At 31.7% G+C, this 23,942-nt stretch overlaps 1 protein-coding gene across 1 annotated transcript in view; it reads right to left on the bottom strand.

Moving 5' to 3' along the window:
• Positions 1-23,942, bottom strand: part of LOC125066355 (hemicentin-1-like) — a 37,865-nt gene that overhangs the window by 7,877 nt on the left and 6,046 nt on the right. The window contains exons 2-5 of the mRNA XM_047674413.1: positions 7,227-7,317; positions 5,137-5,336; positions 1,045-1,255; positions 556-683 (exon numbers count right to left, since the gene is read on the bottom strand). Coding sequence (XP_047530369.1) covers positions 556-683; positions 1,045-1,255; positions 5,137-5,336; positions 7,227-7,299 — 612 coding nt within the window. The 5' untranslated portion in view covers positions 7,300-7,317. The remainder of the gene's footprint in view (positions 1-555; positions 684-1,044; positions 1,256-5,136; positions 5,337-7,226; positions 7,318-23,942) is intronic.

Here is a 23,942-nt window from a genome sequence, read left to right on the forward strand (position 1 = left end):
ATCACGAGATGGGTTATAAAAACAAATTATACATTAAAATCTGAGGCGCTTGCCCGCGCTCGAACCCGTAATGTTTATGATTCATGTGTTCTAGTAATTGGGCTTTTCTCGTTCTATTTTGTTTATGAACTATAAATTCAAAGCAATACTTGAGTCTTGTTATTTTTCTGGAGTGTATCCCAAGAGATTTAACCTGCGCCAATTCTGTATTATGTCGTACACTACAGTTTATTTCAACAGAAATAGATATCACTAAGATATAGAAAATTGTAAGCAGTTTCGTGAGAATATTGAAAACATTTTTACAGGTATAAAATATCACAATTTTATTGAAAATTTTAAATTTTTTTGTAAAAATTCTGTCTCTTCTAGTATCTAATACAGAAATGACGACATTATTTTAATTACTTGACTGATCATTGGCATCGTATAAAAAATTATCATACAAAAATGTCATTCAATACTTTGAAGAAGGCGTTATTCTATATTGAAATATTTTTAAAATATACAAATTTAAGATGGTCAGTGGTGTTCCAGTGGATATATTATCCTTACCTGATCTCCGTGAGTCCATGTTATAGAGGTAGGAGGTTCGGGTGTATGTCGAACCGTACAAGTTAGATTAATAGTCGATCCCGCTTGTATGAATAATTCTGCACCGCTTGATATCGTTGTTTCTGGTTCTAGGAATAAATATAATACTTATAATATACATGGCTACATAAATTGACTCATTTGTAGATGACAGCTTTAAGCTAAATCTATTTATGTTATTTTAAATCATAACATAACATATACGCGCAGTCTAAGTTGGTCGGCCTGAAGTTTATTTTTGTAGACGTACGTGAAATTTTAAAAATTAATAGATTGTGTTACATTTTATTATACTTGTATAAGTGTTCGAATTTCTTGTTTTTCTAAAAACGATATCTTATTGGCCATTTATCATTAAATTTTGAGCAGCCAACAAAGATCACCCGATTTGTACATAAATAAATGTCATCATAAAATATACTAAACTCCAACAACTTTTATTGTACTCACCAACAATATTAAGAAAAACGGGATGGCCTATCGGTGGTGTTGTTGATATCTGGCACTCATATTGGCCTGAATCTCGACGCTGTGGACTCCGTATACGAAGCGCCCACTCTTCAGACCTTGGCTTGTGTTGAGCTTCAAAACGCTGGTCGGATGTGTAAGTGTACCGCCCTACTGTCAAAAGATGGATGTCACGATGTCGCACCCATGAAACCTATCAAAGTAAAAAATTACACTGTTTAACCATCTCACGATTGTTATCCTAGCGTTGAAAAACAAATTCTAAAAAGTTTCGTTTGCTGCTGTTGTTTCATTATAATAACATTGTATTTAAGTGTACTATAAACAAATAAAAAAAAACGCAACAAAATATATATACAAGCAGCAATGAATATAAAACTAAAAGAAAAACAGGTCAAATGATTTCTCGACATAAAATAAGAAATGAAAGAAGGAAAGACGACTTGTACTGAAATTCTACGATAAGACGAAAAAATATTGAAGTAGAAATACCAAAGAATTGCTTTTTTGTAAATACAAATAAACTGCATCGTTAATAAAAGAAATGTATTTCAATAATACTAATGATTTCAATTTTGTTGATGTTACATAGATTATAATCGACGACCTTCATTCGAGATCCACGAGTTCTATCCTCTCAGCCATCTCGATATCTAGATAGTAAGTTAAATTAATCTAGACAACTAAATCTTGTTATCCTTGCAGCAACAATAATTTGCATTTATAAAACTTAGGTACTAAATTCTTTGCTCGATTTTATAAAACTTTCCATTCTTTCATAACTATGTTATAGTTTTAAAGTTATTTTATTGTTAAAAATGATTTTCTTCTTTCTTGGTTATATTAATCGAAAGAAAATTAGTTTAGTATTAATTAAAGTCTAAAGAATATTAGTTAAGTACGTATTGGTATATATAATCCAGTGAATAAAGACAAAATAAAGACCGAACTTCGGAAACATTAGGGGAATATTGAGTTTTGGATGAACCTTACTTTTGTGGTTCTAAACAAAATGCCAAAAGTGCCCATTGATCCATGTGCAATATCTTTAATCACTGGACTAATAAGGGTAGTCGATTTTTGCACGTGTAAAATATTAGTCTGAATAAATCATCTCTTATATCGAGTAAGTAAACTTACAAACAAAAACAACTTATTTCACACACTCATAAGGGTAACTCATAACCTTTGTGTTCACAGTGTTCACTCACAATTGCGCCTGCCTCGCTGTTCGTTACATTATCTGAATGCCGTAACAAATAAAATCGAATTTGATTTTTTTTAATTGTCACGTCACTAGTCATCTCACGCACACTAAAACATTTTGTACACGAGCGACACTTATAATAATGCAACCATAAATTCACGTGATGGGACACGTCTTTGTGAGTGAATATAATCTGTAATATAAAGAAAATTACTACAAAACAGCACTGTCCCTTACATATAAAAATTCAAATCCCGTTTTTATAAAGTTATAGTTAAAAGACATCATTTTGTTTTCTCTTTCTTTCATCATTATTTTGGCGTTAGAAAGAAGAAGATAAAGCGTTATGTTACTTTTAAGAACCTTTTTCCTAAAAACAAAAGTATCTGAGATCTTAATGTCAAGTCATTGAAACTTATAAAATATATTTTGAGTGTGTAGGCATTTTAAGCGTTGTTTCTTACTTTTCCTGAAGTCTTAAAAATATTTGAAAGTTCAGTACAGACTGATATAAGAAGTGACGTTATTTAAAACGACCCCCCGATACTTGCAATGAAAACATTAAAGATACATATAAACTTTCGAATGGATTCCAATTACTTTAAAAACTTTGTCCTTCGACGGCAAGCAATGTGTATAATATGCAAAGTAGGATTTTATGAACGAAATTCATCAAAACCTGCTTTGTTATCTTACTCAGGGTACTTGTATAACTGAGCGAGCCATAAATTAGGTATATTTACGAAATAATATTTTCTTAACGACACTGATATCCTACATTTTACTGTCTTCCCAGTAGTTTACTTATACATCGCATTTATACGTGCAATTATAAATACATTACAAATTTTCTAAGTGATAATTATATTGATATCGTATTTTATTGTATGGTTCAGTGAGTTTGATCCCAAAGTAAGTACAGTAAGAAAATATATATTTGTTATACTTTAATGATACAAATTAAAATATACGAAATATTATGAAGCTATATAATAAAACTAGATGTGAATATTTATTTTAGAACATTAAAAATAAATATTTGTGTGCGTATGTATTGACATATTTATGAATGTTTATATGTGTGTTTTAGATAGCTTGTTTTTTTACTTACTAATAGATACTATATTATAATCTTTGTCAAGTTAAGCGATTTGCTGGTGATGCTAAAACGTTTTATTTTCTCGTCTAAAAACTCAAAACTTCTAGAATAATTTAAAATTTTCTACAAAATGTCGTACTCTATAACTGGTAGATGCATGGATATAATCTCCAAGAGTATTCTCACAAAAATTCGCAAATCGATTTGTCAAGGATTTTATTTAATGTAGATACATACGTACATAAGGACAACACTTGAAAACACACATATGATAGGTCAAAAAACCTTTACAGATAAAGAATTGAAAATGAGTTACATGTAGTAGAACAATATTCTGAAATTGTGCGTTCAAGGCTATTTGAGTGTAAGCAAAAAAAAAAATAGTATAGGTACTTCATATTTACTCGTAAATGATCGACTGACGTCGAGTTACACAGAAAATAAAGCTGTACATTAAAACAACACCCACGTAAATTCTCAATAAAAACCTTTATTCGAAGAAAAATAAAATAATCCCAAAAATACATCGATAAACATTTAAGTTCAGACGTTAATTTAAAATCAACGTCTTTTCGTACGAGATATAATGGAGTCTGAGGGTATTTGCAGTCTACGCTTTATCAATAGGATGCTTAAGTGCGCACTTTAGAACCGAGGCGATCGCTATCAGAAAAGCTAATCATAAATATAAAACCTCTAGAGCCCATATCACTGAACATTTTATGTTCGTGCCGAATAAACATGGCCCCAATTTATTAGATACTGATTCTATGGTGAAATAAATTGTTGGCGATTTAGAAAATAGCCTGAATAGGATATAACAAAGGGATGAAACTCGGGCTGTTGAAAAGAGTACTTTGTCGGAAAATTTTATAAAAAATTGTACCGATTACGATATTTTTATAATCTGTCTTGTTTTTGTTAATAAATATTGTTTTTAAACTGGGAGCATTGGCAGCTACACGCCACTAGGCGTGCCATTTCTCATAACTCACTAACACAAATAAATATCGAGCTTTATATGCTTTGAGAGTAAGATATACGTGATACAAATATTTTTTTATGATAGTCAGGCGGACGGGCAAATAATATTAAGTTGTGTCTACTGCTTAGCTCAGCAGTGGAAAATCTACGGGCTGTTACTGTGATATACATTGACCTTAGAAGTATGAACTATTTCATTGAATGTGATTAAATATTTAAGAAAATCTTTAAATTAGCTATAGCCGATAATAGTACTTATTGTTTTATTATACAGTATATCAACCGACTACTTGATTATGTCTTCATTTCATTGGACTAATTTTGCGTTTAATAATACAGCTATATTGCTTTTTATAAATCTAAACACATAATAACGATAAATACTTATATCATAATAATAAAATAGTCATAGATTAAACGATATTACTTTATGTATCTTAAACAATGTCACTGCACATATGGCAATGGAAAATTTAGAAACTTTACTGAGACTTTTAACTTCTTTGTTACCCTTAATTTTCGTACCAGATTATCTTAAATTAAAGCTTAGAACGATAAATATCCGTATTTTCTTAAACGAATATATATACGGGATTTTATACGAGTTGTAGGAATCCATTGAAATCTTATATAAATTAATATAAGAAGTTTTTTTTTTTTATAAAAACGTAATCCTCTTATATGACTACAATAGATTAAATAAATATTAAACATGGCATGGCATGGATATTATATTCAATATATAGTAGTCACAAAAAGACTCAATAACTTATATAATACTCACAGTTCTATTTTGAAGATTCTTAACTCTGCACAATAATCTAACCGGATGTCCAACGAGACCAGTAATATTTCTTGGAGTACTAGGATCGAAATATGGAGCATCCTGTGCACCATGCCACTCTTGAAGGAATTCAGAACGGAATCTCTGTGATGAAATATCCATCGTCGTGTTATCTAATGGAGCGTCTGTACCGGAACCAGCTATTAAAGAAGAATTACTCGGATTAATATCAATATCAAAGCAGTGTCAGTTACAATGATGACGGTTATACAGATATTTGAGTTATTCGATTTAGTATAGAAAATATTTTTAAGTCGATTAACGGTTTTAATCAAATATATTTATAGTTATATACCGGGTTTGATGGATTATAGGCTTCTATAACTGAAGCCATTTGGAGGTACAATGTAAAAACAAAGTTTAGTACCTGAAGCACATAGAAGACGTCATGGGATAAAAAAAAACGAAAATCATATGTTACAATTTTTTAATTTCATTTCTAACATAACTAAACAAATTCATATTTCGACACCTACAATTTATACTACGCTAACTCGAATCTTAGTGAAAATCGTTTTTTTGTGCCAAGTTGCTTAAAATATGTTATTTTGTATGTATTAATAAAATCGTGAAGAAATATACAAAATTAACGAAATTACAATTTTATACAACGCTAACTAAAGGCATTATTTTAAATCAATTGATTTATATTACGCTAACAATTATTAGCGGAGTGTACGCACACTTTCGAGTTAGCGTAGTATAAATTGTTGGTGTCGATTTGTTGAAGTTATTGGATGTATTGAGTATCTACTAGTTTCATTAAATAACTATTTTTAAAGTGAAATTCCAGGTAAGCCTGCTTGGAATTTTGCATTCAAATATAACAGTTTAAAATGTAAAATACTTATAGAACTATTGTGATCTATTAATAAAATTAAAAAATATATAAAGAACTCGATATTTATAAGTTTCTTGTACATTTTTAATATGATTATCAAATAGATCAATTTAATTTTCGTTAAAAAGTATTCGCTATTTTGTTATCCAAATACCGTGTCGTGTCTGGTTTCGTTTTACACTACAATGCAAAGCACTTAAAGAACAAAGAGGTTTTCGAGCAACGGAGATCGTGTTTACATCGTAATAGAACATTTATTATGCGAAAAAGGAAATGTCATAAGCATTGAAAGATGCCGACACACGACGCTCTCTTAAAAATTAATAACCTTAGGGCTTTTTAAAGATACAAAGAGGATGCCACTTCATTCAACTTTATAGCAATCTTATTGAACTGCTATACATTCGAAGTCACTGGACCGGATAGAAATAAATACAAAGTCTCCAAGTCAGAGAATTATTTACAACTTCGTTCCTGAAAGGAAATCGGACTAGGCCTATATTTGGCATAGATACAGTAAAAATCAATCCTGGCCGACTTATAATCTTTTATTTAATATTTCATTTTCATTATTGTTTTATTTTCATACTCTATATTGTTGATATATGGAAATCTCAAATGTAATTCTTTTGATAATAACGCCAAAATCCAAAAACGAAATTACAAATGCAAACAAAATATTACATCGAATTTTAGTGTGAGAAATTTATTATGTTTAAATTTCTTATAGTAATGAAAAGAATTTAACGAGACACCTGATGCTGATGGCATCGTAAATATTGTTCGTGTCATCGGCCAGAAGCGTCGAATCAAAATCAAAGATGTTACATGAACACGGCCTGTAACTTTATTGACTTATTCACCCTTCAATCCAAATTTCAGCATTAGGAATTATTAATGTTTGTCGATACAATAATTGATAAGTGGTCTCCAACAAAGTTGACCTGAACAAAGCCCTGTCACCAAACTACTCAAGATAACAACCCTAATTGGAACAGTCTATTGAGGCTTAATTATGCAGGCAAAAGGAAAATTATTAATTTTTAATTATTTTTAGCACAATATATATAACTATAGGTTAAATATTTATTGAAAATATGATGATAATATTAAAGTATTATCTTTTTCTTTTATACGCTTCAGCCTAATGACCTCTCTGAGCCCTCATGATAATAAGTTCCGTACGTACCAATGAGAAAAAGGCATCCATGCAGAAGAGATATCCACAATGCGGATTTTGCTCCACTTGCCACTTGGCCCATGTTTCACCGCCTATTTATCTGTGGATAATTAAAATCATGACATTACAATTGTTATATTATATAAGAGTATATATACAAATGGTTGAAATAAAGATGGTTGTCTATTATTTTTAAAATGCTGCCCTTTGTAGAGCAATTTGATCAGAATCAAAATACGATGATATTTTTCACAGTATGTCTTTTTAAATAAGTAATAAGATATAAATACTCCCACTTCCAAGTATTATTTATTTAATTTCATCAAAAAGCGGTTGAGTTTATCAAGAGTCATAACAATTTAAAATTTACATCCGTAGCTATTTACCGCAAGTTTACGCTAGTTGGTAACTATAAACACTAAACACTATTTTCAGGGTTTAATTGTAATTCCCTGGTATGGGATTAAAAGCATTGTTTTGCTTTCGTACATATTGTAGGTTTTAGAATTTATTATTTTGATTCACGATAAACTTAACACGGTTATAATAGTTGGGCATAGCTAATATTTAATATACCTAACTAAACACAAGAAGGGATATCGATTTAGTTGGTTTAATACCTCAAATAATTAGTTTGTCGAGATAATGGTGATCTCTTAAATTAATACAAAAATCAATTCCGATCAACCTTTACAATCTCAGTCAAAATATTTTATAACAATTCGTTAGCCATAGAGTGTTAGACCAAACAATGTGAAATTCTTAGAACTTCAGCTTTCATATCCCAAGAATCAGCCTTGTTTATTAGATAGCTACTATTCCAACAATAGCACCGAGCAATATTTCGATATTACTAGAATTATCTATTTACTGTTAAGTAAGTACCTATAGATTTGAAAACATAGAATGAATATTAAATAACAAAAAAATACTCTAAACAAACACATATTATTAATGTGTCAATATTTTTCACAATTTTCCGTATCTATAGTTTGACTTGTATATACGAAAGTTTGTATACAAACAATAGTATCTTGTAATGTAAACTCAAAGCATGAAGAGAATAGAATAGAGGGTAACGCTCAACCAGCATAATTCCAGGAATATCGCCGGTACATCCTTTGAGATCATATGCCCTGCTAAAGACTCTTAACAGTGAGATCGGGGATTCAACCGAAATATGTGATTCTGTTTTAATTTAAAATATGATTAACGTATGACTAACTAGTTGACGCCCGCGGCTTTGTTCCCGTTTTAGGTGTTGGTAGGTAGGTGTTAGGCTAAAAAGTCTATGTTCTTCCTTGGAGCTCAAGGTTACTTCATAACAAATTTCATTAAATTCCGTTCAATGATTTGGCCGTGTAAGAACAACAGACAGACGTATACAACAATGTTGTGCATGTTTTATACCTATAAACCTTCCTCTTGAATCAATGTATCTATTAAAAAAAACACATCAAAACCTATTGTGCAATTTTAAAGATCTAAGCGTACATAGGGACAGACAGGGGTAAACGATTATACTATGTAATGTAGATTTTAATGGGTTAATAATTTAAAAAAAAACGCATCTCTAAACGGTCAAGAGCCATTTTTTTGTATGATTACGAACACTTCCAGTAAGAGATAGATTTGGCAGTTATAGAATCGCTATAGAATAAGTTTACCCATCTATTGCTTTGCTTTTTATACCCAAACACAATTATTTTCGTTTATAAAAGTCAAGTAGACACTGTTCACAATAAATTTTTAGTATGTATACGAAGTTGGATTTAATTATTTTCAAAGAGGAAATACACAATGGTAATATGTTGCTCTAGTGTATTCTTATAAAATTAAAATGCATATCAAGTACTTCAATATACATGATGTCTTAACAATTTTTAATTAAATTAGTTTTTTTTTATGATATCGGTAGGCAGACGAGCAAATGGGCCACCTGATGGTAAGTGGTCACCACCGCCCATAGGCAATGACGTTCTACGAAATATTAACCATTCCTTACATCACCAATGCGCCACCAACCTTGGAAACTAAGATGTTACGTCCCTCGTGCCTGTAGTTACACTGGCTCACTCACCCTTCAAACCGGAACACAACAATACTGAGTAGTGCTGTTTGGCGGTAGAATATCTGATGAGTGGGTAGTACCTACCTAGACGGGCTTGCACAAAGCCCTACTACCAAGATATGACCAGTATGTACAATGATCTCATATCATTCGGCAAAGGGTTGTAACAGCTACCTATTAACAGATCCAGCGGACAAGGAATGTTAATATTCAACAAACCCACAATCAGTATAAATTACCAAGTAATAAAAAAAAATTCAGAAGATTTTTCATACTTCAGGTTAGGCTTTTTGCTACCTTTGGGTTCATAATACGCTTTATTAATTATTTATTTCAGGCGAGGAAGGTCACATAATTATTCTACGAATATTTCACTTAAGGGATCTTCAGCAGCTCTACAAATATTTCATTAAATTAGTCCTTAAGGGCCGTGCCCATTATATATAATTGAAACCAAACAATCGGAGACAGAACTTGACAATTACTCACGGCTTGGTATTTCAATCTAAGAAATGATTAGTGAATTTCGCCATAGTTATAAGAAATTTTAAGGTGGAACAGATTAGGTTTAATGTTTTTTTTTGGTAATAAGTCTTTGTGCATGAGTGTCTATAGTACTCGTTTTTTTTTATTAATAGTAATACGTAATTTTATAGGTTCTGGTTTAAAGAACGAGTGAGCTATTGAATCTATCTCAAGGTTTTTTTCCTTTTTCACGGTAAGCAAAATATTTCTAAAGTTAAAGTTTACTTTACGAAATAATGTCAATTCCTTACTTGGTGGTAAGACTTTGTGCAAGACCTTCAGGGTCGGTACCACCTGTTCATAATATATTCTACCGCCAAACAGCAATACTCAGTTATGTTGTGTTCCGGTTTGAAGGCACACGGGATATAACATATATACAGCGCCGATGTTTATGGGCGGTGGTGACCACTTACCATCAGGTGGCCCATTTGCTCGTCCGTCTACCTATATAGGTATCATAACAACAACAAAATCAGTATATATACATACATATATTGTCGTTCTGTTTACGAAATAAACTTATTTATATTATATTTGTTACATTGATTTAATATAATAACTTTACACAATAGTTTCGTTTGTTGTTGAATTAGATAATAACCAAAAACAATATTTGTCGGTCAAATTTATCTAAAAACTAGGACAACTCCTAACTAAATTTCATATTGGCAACTGGAACAGACAACAAAAAGTAAACGCTCATGTTCAGATGTTGTTGGAAACTCATACCAATTAGTCTTTGCTAACTCCGGACAGACAAACGAGTATCCGTTCAATTTATTGATAATCTATACGAAAGTCGCTTAAATTTCGTCTATATCCATCCTACAAATCAATTCGGACTTTGCATTTAAAGGTCGTATTTTATATAGCATGTATGTTAGATTTGTTGCCGTGATAGGAACCTTTGATAATAACTGTTTATTTTTGTAGGTAATATTTAATACGGGTAGATTAAGTTACGTTAGGTTTTTTAGGGTAATTAAGTTAAAATTAAATCTGTTATATAGTAATGTTTCATTGGGATCGTATGATATTTGTAATGGTTTAATGAGAGTTTGAATAATTCTGATATTCAAATTTTGTGGTAACACAATTTAGGATTGTATTCCGATATAAATTGGTCATTTCACTTCATACTTTTGAGGGCGAATTAAATGTGTGCTGATTTAAATTTAAATTTTGTATATTTAAATATTTTGAAAGAATGAATGAAAATGGAAGGCAATTATGCTGACCATTACACAAATAAGAGCCGAGATGACCTTGTGGTTAGAACGCGTGCGTCTTAACCGATGATTGCGGGTTCAAGCCCAGGAAAGCACCACTGAATCTTCATGTGCTTAATTTGTGTTTATAATTAATTTCGTGCTCGGCGGTGAAGTGTGAATCATCGTGAGGAAATCTGCCTGTGTCTAATTTTAACGAAATTCTGCCACATGTGATTCCACCAACCCGCAATGGAGCAGAATGGTGCAATATGCTCCAAACTATCTCCTCAAAGGGAGAGGAGGCCTTAGCCCAGCAATGGGAAATTTATAGGCTGTTACTGTGAATGCAAATGTATTTGTATGTTGAACTTAACATTGTAAAGTACTAGCTGAAGCCGCAGTTTCAACTATTTGAAATTCAGTTTGTGACGAAAATACTTCAAGAACCCTTAATCCCCGACATTACCCCCTCGGAGGGTTAAAAAGTAACTTATGTCTGTACTTGGGGTTCAAGCTTCATTTGTACTTCATTTAATTAAAATCAATTCAGAGATTTAGCCGTTAAAGCAAAAGAGACGGACATAATTTCACTTTTATAATATTAGTACTGATAGTACAAAATAATACGAGTACCTAATGATAGATTAAAATCATTTTAAATTAGTGTGTCTGATGGGACATTAAAATATATATAATTCTAAGTATAAAAATCAAACGTGAATACTTTATATTCAAAGCCAAAGAGAACAATATTTATTTTTTCAGTACAACATCCAAAAGCGAAGCTCTTTGATTGTTATTGTCAGTCTTTTAATAAAGCCACGCCAGTTCGAAATGTAAATAAAAACAATCGGTTTCCCTACAGGATGACACTGGCGTAATAATAACGCTTATTGAAGTATCTCCAGAATTATAAGCATAACTTATATTAAGTGAGTTCTGTTCAGTTTTGAGATACTCACACGACTGCAGTACATTTGAGCATAATGTCAATTTTTTATCCTGAAAACCATATTTTGATCACAGGACGCGCTTTAAATTTCGCGTATAAAATTATTACTTTACTTTTAAATAAAACTAGTATTTTAACGAACGCTAGTAAGTTATTTGCTTGATGAGGTTTATGAATTAATTAGCCACAGAATTCAGGATGTATTTTCCTGTGTTTACCAAACTTATGAAACATTTATATTCGATAGTAGAGTAATTAAGAAGATGTTCGTTAACCAGATGTAGGCAAGCTTGCGCAAAGGCCTACAAAATGACAGGGTCTCACCGTGATCATGAATTTGTTATCGAGATAGCTCTCAATAGAGGATAATGCCAAGTAAAGTTTTAGAAAATGTATGTATATTATACTGGTTTATTTTATCAATGAATACTCATTTAATCTAACAATATATAATGTCAAATTATACCCAGCATTAAAAATGAATAATGAAATGAATAAATCCTTTGATTCTTACTATTATTATTGTCGTCGATATTTTCTAAATGAAAGAAACTTTTAGTAACTCTTTGCAAATATTTTAAAGTCGAAGCTTTGCTATAGAGGGCTTCTCAATACAAATTTCGAAGTTCGACAGATCTGTTTTGGCAAAATTTGTCTCGAAAGTGTTTGGATATACGACTTATAAACTATGTCTATCCTGAAAGTATAACTTATGTGGTAAATTCACACCAAGGGGATTAGTATAATTTTGATTAAATTCGGAATAAAGGAATAAATGATGTATATATTTGATGATGATGATTAGTATTTGTAGTGTATGTACCTCATTTAAAATTACCCTTACATACAAAGTTTAATTTAAGCGAATTGATATTTTATAATTTTTATATTAAGTGAACTCCTATAATGCGTACACTTTATTAACTAAAAATAATTTAAGGATAAAATCATACTGTAATATTAAAATTTAACTCGCGTCATGGAGTTATGTCATCATAAATAAAAAATTGCCTTGTTATGTATGTGTCACGAAAGTAGCATTAGTCATGTAAAAATAAAAGTAATAATAGTTAGAACCGAATTCACAGTTGCTATGTCATGGGGTTTTTCAACAAATAACACTTTTTAACAAATATTTAAAATTCATCGTAATTCGATATTATTGGCTATGTAAAGGATTATACTCAGGACAGGTATGATACATCTGCTTCATATTATTATAATTCAGGGTCAATTCGGAGGTGCGACTGCTGAAGTCATTTTTATCTTGTCATGTGCATTCTTAATTTTATTTTTTATACTTAAAGATTTTGCCAAAAAGTACAATTTTTTTTAATAATATTGAATAGTTACTTAGATAATTGGCAAAAGTGGCACCATGATTGTACGTCCTTTCATTATAAAGCTCGTACATTCGTTGCCTACTTTTATGAATTCCAATAGTCGCCCAATCATTGAATTTTTAAGAGATTTTTGTCTCAACTGTTTTAGGATTGAATATGGCATTGAACTTGTTTCTAATTAATTTAAATAGATTGTTGTACAAAACATTGAGTTTATCACTAATAATATATAATATCAGTTTCAATATGCAGGTTCCAACTAAAAATGCCACAGTGCGTTGCACTTATAAATGGTTCGGTAATGAAGTAAGTGTATCAAAATGATTTATTAAAATAATTTTATTAGACTGTAATAAATTGTGGTTTAATGATATAATTGGTATCACGCTGCGCCGCCTTGACATTGTTCAATTGTTAAGCGATTCTCGCCCTGGCCGGGATTTTCCGGTATGTATTAGATTAATCCATTAATATTAATTGAGATAATTAATAGAAACAAGCTCAGATTAGCTAAGCACATTACCGTACTTAATTACCTAGTCGACCAGTTTAAACCTTTTTGGGTTCATATTGATTGCAAGCTTAGGACTTAGAAACTATCATCGAAATCCTTATTATAAGTAGTAAGTAAATTAACAAATTTAGCTTTATTAATAAAATTATATATTTTATGCAAAACTAGTTATTGCCCGCGGATTCGCTCGCAATTTAGGGGTTGATTGTAATGTGTAAGGCCAAAAAAGTCGCCTATTTCCTTTCTTGGTGTTCAAGTTTGATTCCTACCAACTTTCATGAAATGCGGTTTATTGGGTTGGCAGTTGAAAGAGCGACAGACAGACAGACAGAGTTACTTTCACATTTATAATATTAGTATAGATTATTTAATTTTTGTATTTTTTTTTCATTTCACCAAATTGTAATTTTCTTCTATTTGATTTTATGTAAAGTGCTAAATTACAGAGGTTAAATAAATTTATACAAATTTTCAGTAACATCTTAAAAAGTAATATTTATCGTTAATTAAATTGAAACCTTCATTGAAAATTGTTGGTGTTATTGCCCGATAATTGAGGCCAATATAATTGCCTTAAATCATTTACGTACAAGTTTTTAAGACTTCATTTTTTTTTAATTAATAGGAAGCGTATGCTTTGATTAAATTAATAAAAAAATGCTCTTTATATAAGATTGTGATAATTTGAATTCGATTTCCGGAACGCCCCAACGAATGTTATTGGTTTGGTCTGACGAAGCATTCTAACAGTCATAATTTTAAAAGTTTTCTCTGTTACAAACCTGTGCACATAAATCTTAGTCCTGATCATGTCGTGTCTCTTTCTCATGACAGGGTTTCGTTCTGTTAGGTAATGGTAGTGAGATAATATAGTTCATCTGTGTTCGAGCTTGAGATCCTAATGATATTATAAAATAAAAATATTATATTTCAGAATCAATCAATCAGTCATTTTGCTAATACATCATACCGACAGAAGGTCCCACGTGCTTTTCCATTTATGTTTATTGATATGTAATAAAATCTGTATAATAATAAATAATAGTAATATCACTTAAAATTTTATCAATACACTAGAATAACCCGGCGTTTCAGTTACACAGTTACTTATAAAGACATGAATATAATCAATGGAGTTAGTACACTTTCAGACATTCTAATGAACAGTGTTTCCCAAATGTGTTTAAACGGTGAATTGCGCGTCAAAGCAATTTATAGGATCATCATAAAATATGACATTTGAATTTTCATGTGTCCTCAATTTATAATTTATTTTGTTTAAATTTTTTTATAATGAACTGGCAACCCAGGCCGGCTTCGCACGGGTGCAATGCTGATACTAAGTATACTACTGAATGTCTTACAGCGTTCAGTTTTTCGGTCATTAGACAATACAAACTGCTATGTCCTTGCGTTTTAGATCTGTAATATCTTCGAAAATATTAATTTAAATTACATGCTGTAAGCCATATTAATCTATATTAAATGCACAATGTATTTAAGGTACTTCATTGGATAAGGCATAATGCTGTATTGCGTAAAATCGTTTCGAAAATAAGCCATTATTTCTTGTAAAAAGTAAAGGATAAAAATGGTCATTGTTGGTTATCCCTAAGAGATAGACATATACCAGATTTTTTTTAAGAACTTTTTAAGGTGTACACTACTGTAGTACATTATTTTGATCTATCTTGTAGGGTACAGCCAGCGTTTGCAATGTAAGCGCAAAAATGTATTTATTTACGACATAATTTCAGAAACCTCTACAATTATCAGTGTTTCTCTACTATATTGTGCACGTATTATACATATAAACATTCCTCTTGAATCAATCAGTCTATTTAAAAAAAAAAACACTTCAAAATCTGTTGAGTAATTTTAAAGATCTATACATAATACATAGGGACAGACAGCGGTAAGCGACTTTATTTTTTGCTATGATAATGATAACGATTAACTATTAAAAAAAATATTTTTGAATTGAAAAACAATTTTTGATTGATATGACTTTAAATTGCCTACGTTGTTTAATCCAATAAATTTCACTGATAATAAAAGGTAACATAATGTATATTGATATAATTTTATTTACTCCGCAATATTACTCATGAATATTTCAATTCAGTGATCCCAATCCAGACATGGCATATGTATTTGTTAATCAAACAAATATTTCAAATTGTCTAGATGTTGATATTTATGTTTAGTGTACGTTTCGGGACCCGACGCAGGGGTTGTTTAACATGAGGCTTTATTTATTTGTTCTTCAAGTTAAAATGTCCAATGAGAAAATTGACATAAACTGTTGAATGTATACATACTGAAGTTTTGAAGACATAATTGGTTCGCATATTCCCTGTGAATAATCTTACGAGTAATAAGTATATTCAGGTTTCAACCAATTAAAATTGCTTGTTAAACATTTGTTTATGAATATATTTTACAAAAACTAAGACAGCCATTGAAGGAAGCTCAAACATCTCCTTATAGGATTACCGTAATATCTCTCGTCCCCTAATTACTCAGAATCATTAACCTTTCAAACTGACCCACAGCCATACAAAGACATAAAAAATTAAGGATTTATAATTATGTTCTTTCATCAATCCATCAGCGTTTATATTATAGCGACATAGGCCTTTTCTAATTGGTAACACTCCAGCCGGTCCTGTACCTTCTGTATCTAGTGGCTTTTCGTCCCTTTCTTTATATTATTAGTCCACCTGGTATTTCCTACGCTCCTTTTCTTTGTATATGTTATTACGTGTTTTTAACACAAAACTATTTTAATAATAATTTAGGAAAGATTTAGAATTTTGTATCGATAATTATGTCGGCCGCAATATAATACTTTGAACAAAAGCCGAAATTCGTTGGTGAGTTTCTTTATAAATGTATTGAATAAAAAATATCAAAGTAAAATAACAATAAGCTTTAAAACATGGAAGACTTAAGTATCGTTAAGGGGAATGAAATTCATTCATTATCATTTCAAAGAGAGTTTAAGTTGCTAATTGAATTACCATTTGACCTCCCAAAAATGTTTTTTTTCTCCTTTTCAGTTAAGTTGAGATCGTAAACGATGCATTTCAAAACATTCTCGAATAGAAATAAGGGTATTTCTGTTTGAGTTAATTTTTCATTATGAGGATAATTTAATACGTAACTCGGCGCAAGTAGCATTAACAAAGAGAAATTTTGAGTTAATTTACCTTGGATTTGATGACTCAAGATTGTGCAAAGAAAGTATATATATATAATATAAAATAATGTTATTTTGTAGCATATGAGTTTATATATATGTATGTGATTGTAAGTTTAAGTATTATTTCCCTCAATTATTAATCTTTCTCAAGTTTGCTGGTAGAGTGTGCTGTTGCAATAACATAAACATAAGCAGCCCGTAAATGTCCCACTGCTGGGATAAAGGCCTCCTCTCCCTTTGAGGAGAAGGTTTGGAGCATATTCCACCACGCTGCTCCAATGCGGGTTGGCGGAATACACATGTGACAGAATTTCGTTGAAATTAGACACATGCAGGTTTCCTCACGATGTTATCCTTCACCGCCGAGCACGAGATGAATTATAAACACAAATTAAGCACATGAAATTTCAGTGGTGCCTGCCTGGGTTTGAACCCGAAATCATCGGTTAAGATGCACGCGTTCTAACCACTGGGCCATCTCGGCTCAACAGTGTGCTGTTGTGTTAAGCCTAAATATTATCGAATCCAATTTTGTTGTCAAATATATGAAAAATAGTAATAACATCACCTTACATATTTTGTCTCTGACATTTATAACGTGGCAATGTTTAACATGAATTGATCTTACCGTTTCAGAATTAAGTATTTGTTTAATGAAATTAAAATATTGCACTTATTATAAAAGTTTTTATGATTTAGTCACTGGCAGATAATTTAGTAATTATTATATATCGATGGTTAGTTTTCGAAATTAGATTTAATTCAAAGCAGTGAGATATATATATATATATATAATCTAACATATATATATAACATATATATATATATAATAACAGTATAATAGAATAAACTATATTTGTTACAGATAGATTAAAAAAAATAATTTAACAAGTAGATTGTTACTTAAGTAGATTTGTAGATTTTTCTTGTAAGTCAAAGAGTAAAATCTAGCTTATGATCTTGTGAAGTACCCGCATGTCTAGTACTATGCGCAGAAAACTTAGTGAGTAATAGCAACTTCGCTAACCTTAAAAGTGTATACTCTATTCACATACTTAGTGATGGAGTGATGGAGCAACAACTTTAGTATGCGGCATTGCAGTACCAGAGACAAATAGGTTTTCACTAAAGTTTTTATTTACGTTCAAATAACCCGATGGTATTTTTCAAGATGACGGGTGTTAGGGCATTTTAAATAAATAATAATTTGCTCATTATTATAAGTAGTGATGTTTTTATTAAATCGGGTGGTTAATTACCTTAAGAAAAATATCTGATACACAATATAGTCCGATAAAATCAGCACTGTATATCATTTTTTACCAGGTGCAAAACTGTACAAGTTGAATAATATTAATATATCATGTCAGCCGAAGGACGTCCACTGCTGGACATAGGACATACACCCAAAGATCGCCACAACGACCGGTCTTGTTCAGCCCGCAATCAGCGGCTTTTCGCGACCTTCACCAGGTCGTCGGACCACCTTTTGGAGGGCCTACCCACGCTGCGTCTTCCGGTCCATGGTTGCCACTCGAGAACTCGTCGGCCCCATCGGCCATCGGTTCTTCGAGCAATGTGCCCCGCCCACTGCCACTTAAGTGTGGCAATTCTTCGGGCTATGTCGGTGACCTTAGTTCTTCTGCGGTATGTTATGTCCTCATTTCTGATTCGATCTCGCAGAGAAACTCCGAGCATAGCCCTCTCCATTGCCCATTGAGTGACTCAAGGTCACTTCTTATTAGGCCTTCTTATTAGGCCCATTGTGGACCACGTTTCAGAGCCGTAAGTCATCACTGGCAACACACACTGGTCAAAGACTTTTGTCTTGAGACTCTGCGGTATATGGGACGAGAATATTAATATATAAGACTCTTAAACACATTCGACACAATCATGTTCCTCTATAAATATTAATTTCAAAAATGGTAAACAGAAAAGTATTTGGTTCTATGGCCTGATTACTCTCCGGATGTTTCGAGTTGCCAGGATCATGAGAGTATTGGTATAGAATGTGCACATGCATAATTTTTTATTCATTGAAATTTAATTTGTAGTCAAAGTAGCGTAATCAAACATTATTTTGCGCTTGTTTATACGAACCAGTTCACAGGTAAGTGTTAGCAGTAAATTAGTAGCTCACGCAAACTCAATTATTCGGCTTGTTTAATGCAAATGACGTTCAGACGGCAAATGTTTGCGATTTTTTTGAATTTCAAACCGAGTTTATTTAAGAAGCCACAGCTAATACATACGACACGATCAAAATATTCTTTTATTATTGTAATATTAGGATGTTAGTTGGTGGCGAACGGAACAAAAATCATATAGAATAAAGCCAATTTTTTTTTTAAATTTATTTTCCTTTCATGTAATATATTTAAATTAAATGATAAAATTAATAGGTATTTACTTTAAAAAATCAGTCAATCAAAATCCAATGCTGGACGTAGGCCTCTCCCAAAAAGCACCAAATCTTCCGGTGATCCGCCTTCCGCATCCAGTCCCACCACCTACTTCAAGTTTTCGGCCTGTTTGGGGGTTTGCCGAGCCGTGGTCTCGACTCTAGAACACGTCTTCTCGTTTTTTTATGTCATAGGTGGCAGATTGTGGCAAAAGGTGGCAAATAATGGCAGGAGGCTCACCTGATGGAAAGTGACTACCACCGCCCATGGACATCTGCAACACCAGGTTGCTTGCAGGTGCGTTGCCGGCCTTTCAGGAAAGAGTACGTTTTTTTCTTTTGCTTCTCAAACTCAAATTCCTTTATTCAATATAGAAGCATTACACTTACTTATTGATAGTCAAATTAAACACTACCACCGGTTCGGAAAAGGAAACACTCTGACCTGAGAAGAACCGGCGAAAGAAACTCAGCGGGTGTTTTTTTTGTCAAACTAATTAAATACATATATTGATATGAATAAAAACAGCCAGGAGGCGATTGTTTCATTCCCAAGGTATGCTATCAATCATAAACTCACTAATTGTATTACATTGTAACCTTTCGCACACAAGCGTATCTTAACATTTTTTTTTTAAATTTGGCAACAGAAGCATTTTGAACGCATTCTTGTATCCTGTTGTAGAACCGTATAGATTGCCCTACAATAGATTTACTGACTGTATGCAATTGGGTAACAGGAGTAACAAGTTTATGTATGTTCCTTGTACCAAAGTCACATTTTCTCATAAAATCATTAACTAAAATATACTAATCGAGCCGTATCTGTCCTTCGACATACATGACCGAACTGCCACTTCAGTCTGTTAATAATGCAAGCTCTGTCGGTTAGTCTGGTTCTTCTCTGTATAACCTTATATCTGATTTTATCCTCAGATACTCCGACCATAGATCGATCCATAACTGCAATTAGTATCCACGTTTCGGCACTATAAGCTATGGTAGGCAAAACGTATTGTTGAATTATTTTTTTACAAGCATGGAAGACCGCTTTGACTTCTATACTTTTTCGATAAGTTTAGTAAGCGATTCAATAATTATGATAATGTCGTTAGCAAATCTAAGATATGAGGTCTATTTGTCATTTATACTGACATTGGCTGGTAAAGAGTTTCGGGGATATAACGTACCCTGTGCAGTTGGATCACCTTCGTCTTACAGTCCCGAATTTAAATATTCATTGCAGCGGCGTTATATAGGCATCTCAGCAACTCGATATATCTCCAACTGATATGACATCTCTATAGTACACACGAGTTTCTATATCGAGCTTTCACGTAATCATAAAAACCATGCATAGCGGTTGATTTTACTCTGTGATCTTTAGTACAATCTGGGAAAAAGTATGGATTTTCTCTATGGTTCTGGTTGCTTTGAAAACTGGAACTCATCAAGTCCTACCCACCCAGTACCTACCCAGTTGGGCATGCACAAATCTTTACCACCCAGGTAAACGTCCAGGATCTCCTCGGGGGATGCTGGTCATCAACATTGTTTTGCATTGATTTTGGAGAATACAGCCCATAAAAACTTTCTTTTTGTTTAACAATCCTAAGCTAAGAGGTAAAGACCCCACAATTTTCAATTTGAAGTTAGGCCTCCTAAGGCAACTTCCGACAGTCTTATTGATTACACAAACATCCTCAAATATATGTATTTTTTTTGCAATGATAAAGTCTATCTCGTTCTTCGTCACTCAATCGAAACTTCGTCAGGTTCTCCTCCTCCGGAGTTTCATTTGAATTAACAAATTTATCAAATAGAGCCTCTGCGCTGTAAAGATATTTACTAGTATTTACCGTTTATTATTTCTGTACCCCAAGACGGATTGATGGCCTTTGCGTTGTCTTCCTATATAACTTCTGTCCCATCGTCAATGTTCGTCGATTGCGTCATATCAACATGTACCTTCAGACAACCTTCCGACAATTTTAAGATAAGGTAAGTAGCTCAGTTCAACACAGATTTCCAAAAATACAAATAAATCAAATAAGTTTATTAAAATTGTGACTTAACAAATATAAATTTTGTCTATTTAAAAAATATTTCAGCTTAGACTTGGTTCTAAGGAAAATTTTATTTTATATTTTTCATAATTCATATTTTTTTTCAAGTTCCCCTGACATTTTGGTTCTCGCTGTTAAAGACTACTGAAGCGCCGCAAGAGCACATGCGGTATTTACACCATAGCAGTTCAAATTCCCCGGTGCAGAAAACACTTTGTTTTAGCCGACAACGAGCATACGATTCACACAAAATGTTGACTATCTTAAAGAACATTGCCTTGCTAATGAATGTATAGGAATTAACTTTCACCACTTACTCTTTTGAGATATCTGATGCGGCAGATCATTAATGCATTGATTTAAGAAAAAGAGATCTTAGCTTCGAAAATCGGTGGCGGTTTGTAGGGCCAGGTTAATATTTCTTATAAAGGTAGACGATGATGTCGTTTAGTTAATCAAAACATTTTTTTTCTTCAGCAAAGCCAAAACTTAGTCGTGTAATGTTTTTCATTCGATTACACATTGGAACGATCTGTCATTTAAGTCTTGTGAAAAAAAGTTTCTCGATATTTGCGCTTCGCTGCTCAACCTACATCATAAAAATATTGTGTTATAAGAGTTTTATGTCTATTCAAACAATGTAACAAACAATACTGTAGTTAAGAGCTGTTTAAATAATTAGTTTAATAAATTGTACTCTGCTTCAAAAATTAATGTGTAGTCACCACCGCGCATGGATATTTACGAGTGAGATGCGAAGTGCATTCTTAAAAAATATCACAGCAGTACAATACAATTGGATGATAACTTTTGCGCATTATAAAGTGTCCGATATTAAATAAATAAAAATAATAACTTTAAATAAATAAAAATATGAAAATTTAATTTTTTTGTATATCTAAGTTAATAATATATCATAATTTGATGTTATATAATGACCTTAAAAATACCTATGTATATCTAGATACTATATTGAACAAAAAATAATTATAAAAACTAATAATTTATAATCTATTTATACAACAGTATGAAATACAATACCATCAGATATAACGATAAGAATATCACCGTTAAGTTACAGCAAGTCCATTCCACGTAATTTGTGGGATGGCAGCCGCGTATCCGCCTTTTATCCAATTTGCTACAGGATAATAATGGCAGAATGAAATACATCGTTCACTAGATCGTCTCATTCACTCCGCTTTGAACGGTGCAATGAAAAAGTTACACCCGTCACAACGAAAGGTCAAGTGGTAATCGTTAGATTGACCTTTGTACTGATATCATTGTGTAGAGTTCAAGATTTAGTGGGTTCAGAATTATTTGCTATCGAATTAAATAAAATTTATATATTATACTGGATTGATTTTAATGTAATAAACTGTTTTATCATAAGAATTTCCGATAGTTGTTCTATTGTTGTTTGAAACAATATTTTTATCGCGACTCATTAAAATAGATTAAATTAAAACAAACGGTACTGTCTGATTAAGTTTCAATTCAAGACCTGAAAGTTGAAGTCATTTGAAATAATGCTCGTAATATAAAATACGTTTTTCTTCTGGTGATAGTACTATACTTTTTATCTTAAATATAATCATTTTTTAAGATATTTTAAAGTAAGACAAAACTGCACTGATTATTAAATTGAAATAAAGGATGAGATTTATAATTATATTATAAAGACGTAAAATTGTTTATTTTTATTTAGGGGGTTAGTTATCTAGAGAACTGATGAACCAAATAATAAAAAATCACTGGTAGGAATTTACATTACTTATAACTGCTACCCAAACTTTTTTATAAAAATAATGCGATTCCTGAAAATTCTAAAACAAATTCAATATGATTTTGTCCGTTGAATACAAAAGCTGAGTTCAAAAAAGTAGTCAGCTCAGTGTAAACAAATAAATCTTATAAGGAATTCCGCCCCTCGACCAGAGCAAACCACAACTGCAAACATTTAGAATAGTTTGTTTGCTTAATATCAAAGAATTTGAATCGGATTTTAGGAAGGAATTTTTTTTACTGACTATCTGAACAACGTAATAATTTATTGTTGTGCTAATTTACGAAATGCTGTAAACAAACTCATACATATCAAGAGATTAATGTTTATAATACTAAGATTCGTAATTAACAATTTTGAACTAATAGAAAATAATTAGCATGCTATTATATTAATTTATCCTTTATTTGGCCTCTGTTATACAACTTTGTATTTTTCAATAGATGAATTCGTTTAATTATTGAATGTTTTACTTAAAGATAATAGAATAACTAAAACTTTAATAAAAAACACATTTTGATAAAACTAAGAGGCCTGTAAATATTATACCTACTTTCTTTATTTCCCAGTGCGACATCATCTAAAACGTTTTTTTTTTTGAAACAAACCTATATGCATAGGAACTTTGCTATATTTGGTTTT

The sequence above is a fragment of the Vanessa atalanta genome, chromosome 9, assembly GCF_905147765.1.
Source record: "Vanessa atalanta chromosome 9, ilVanAtal1.2, whole genome shotgun sequence".
NCBI classification, from domain to species: Eukaryota; Metazoa; Arthropoda; class Insecta; order Lepidoptera; family Nymphalidae; genus Vanessa; species Vanessa atalanta.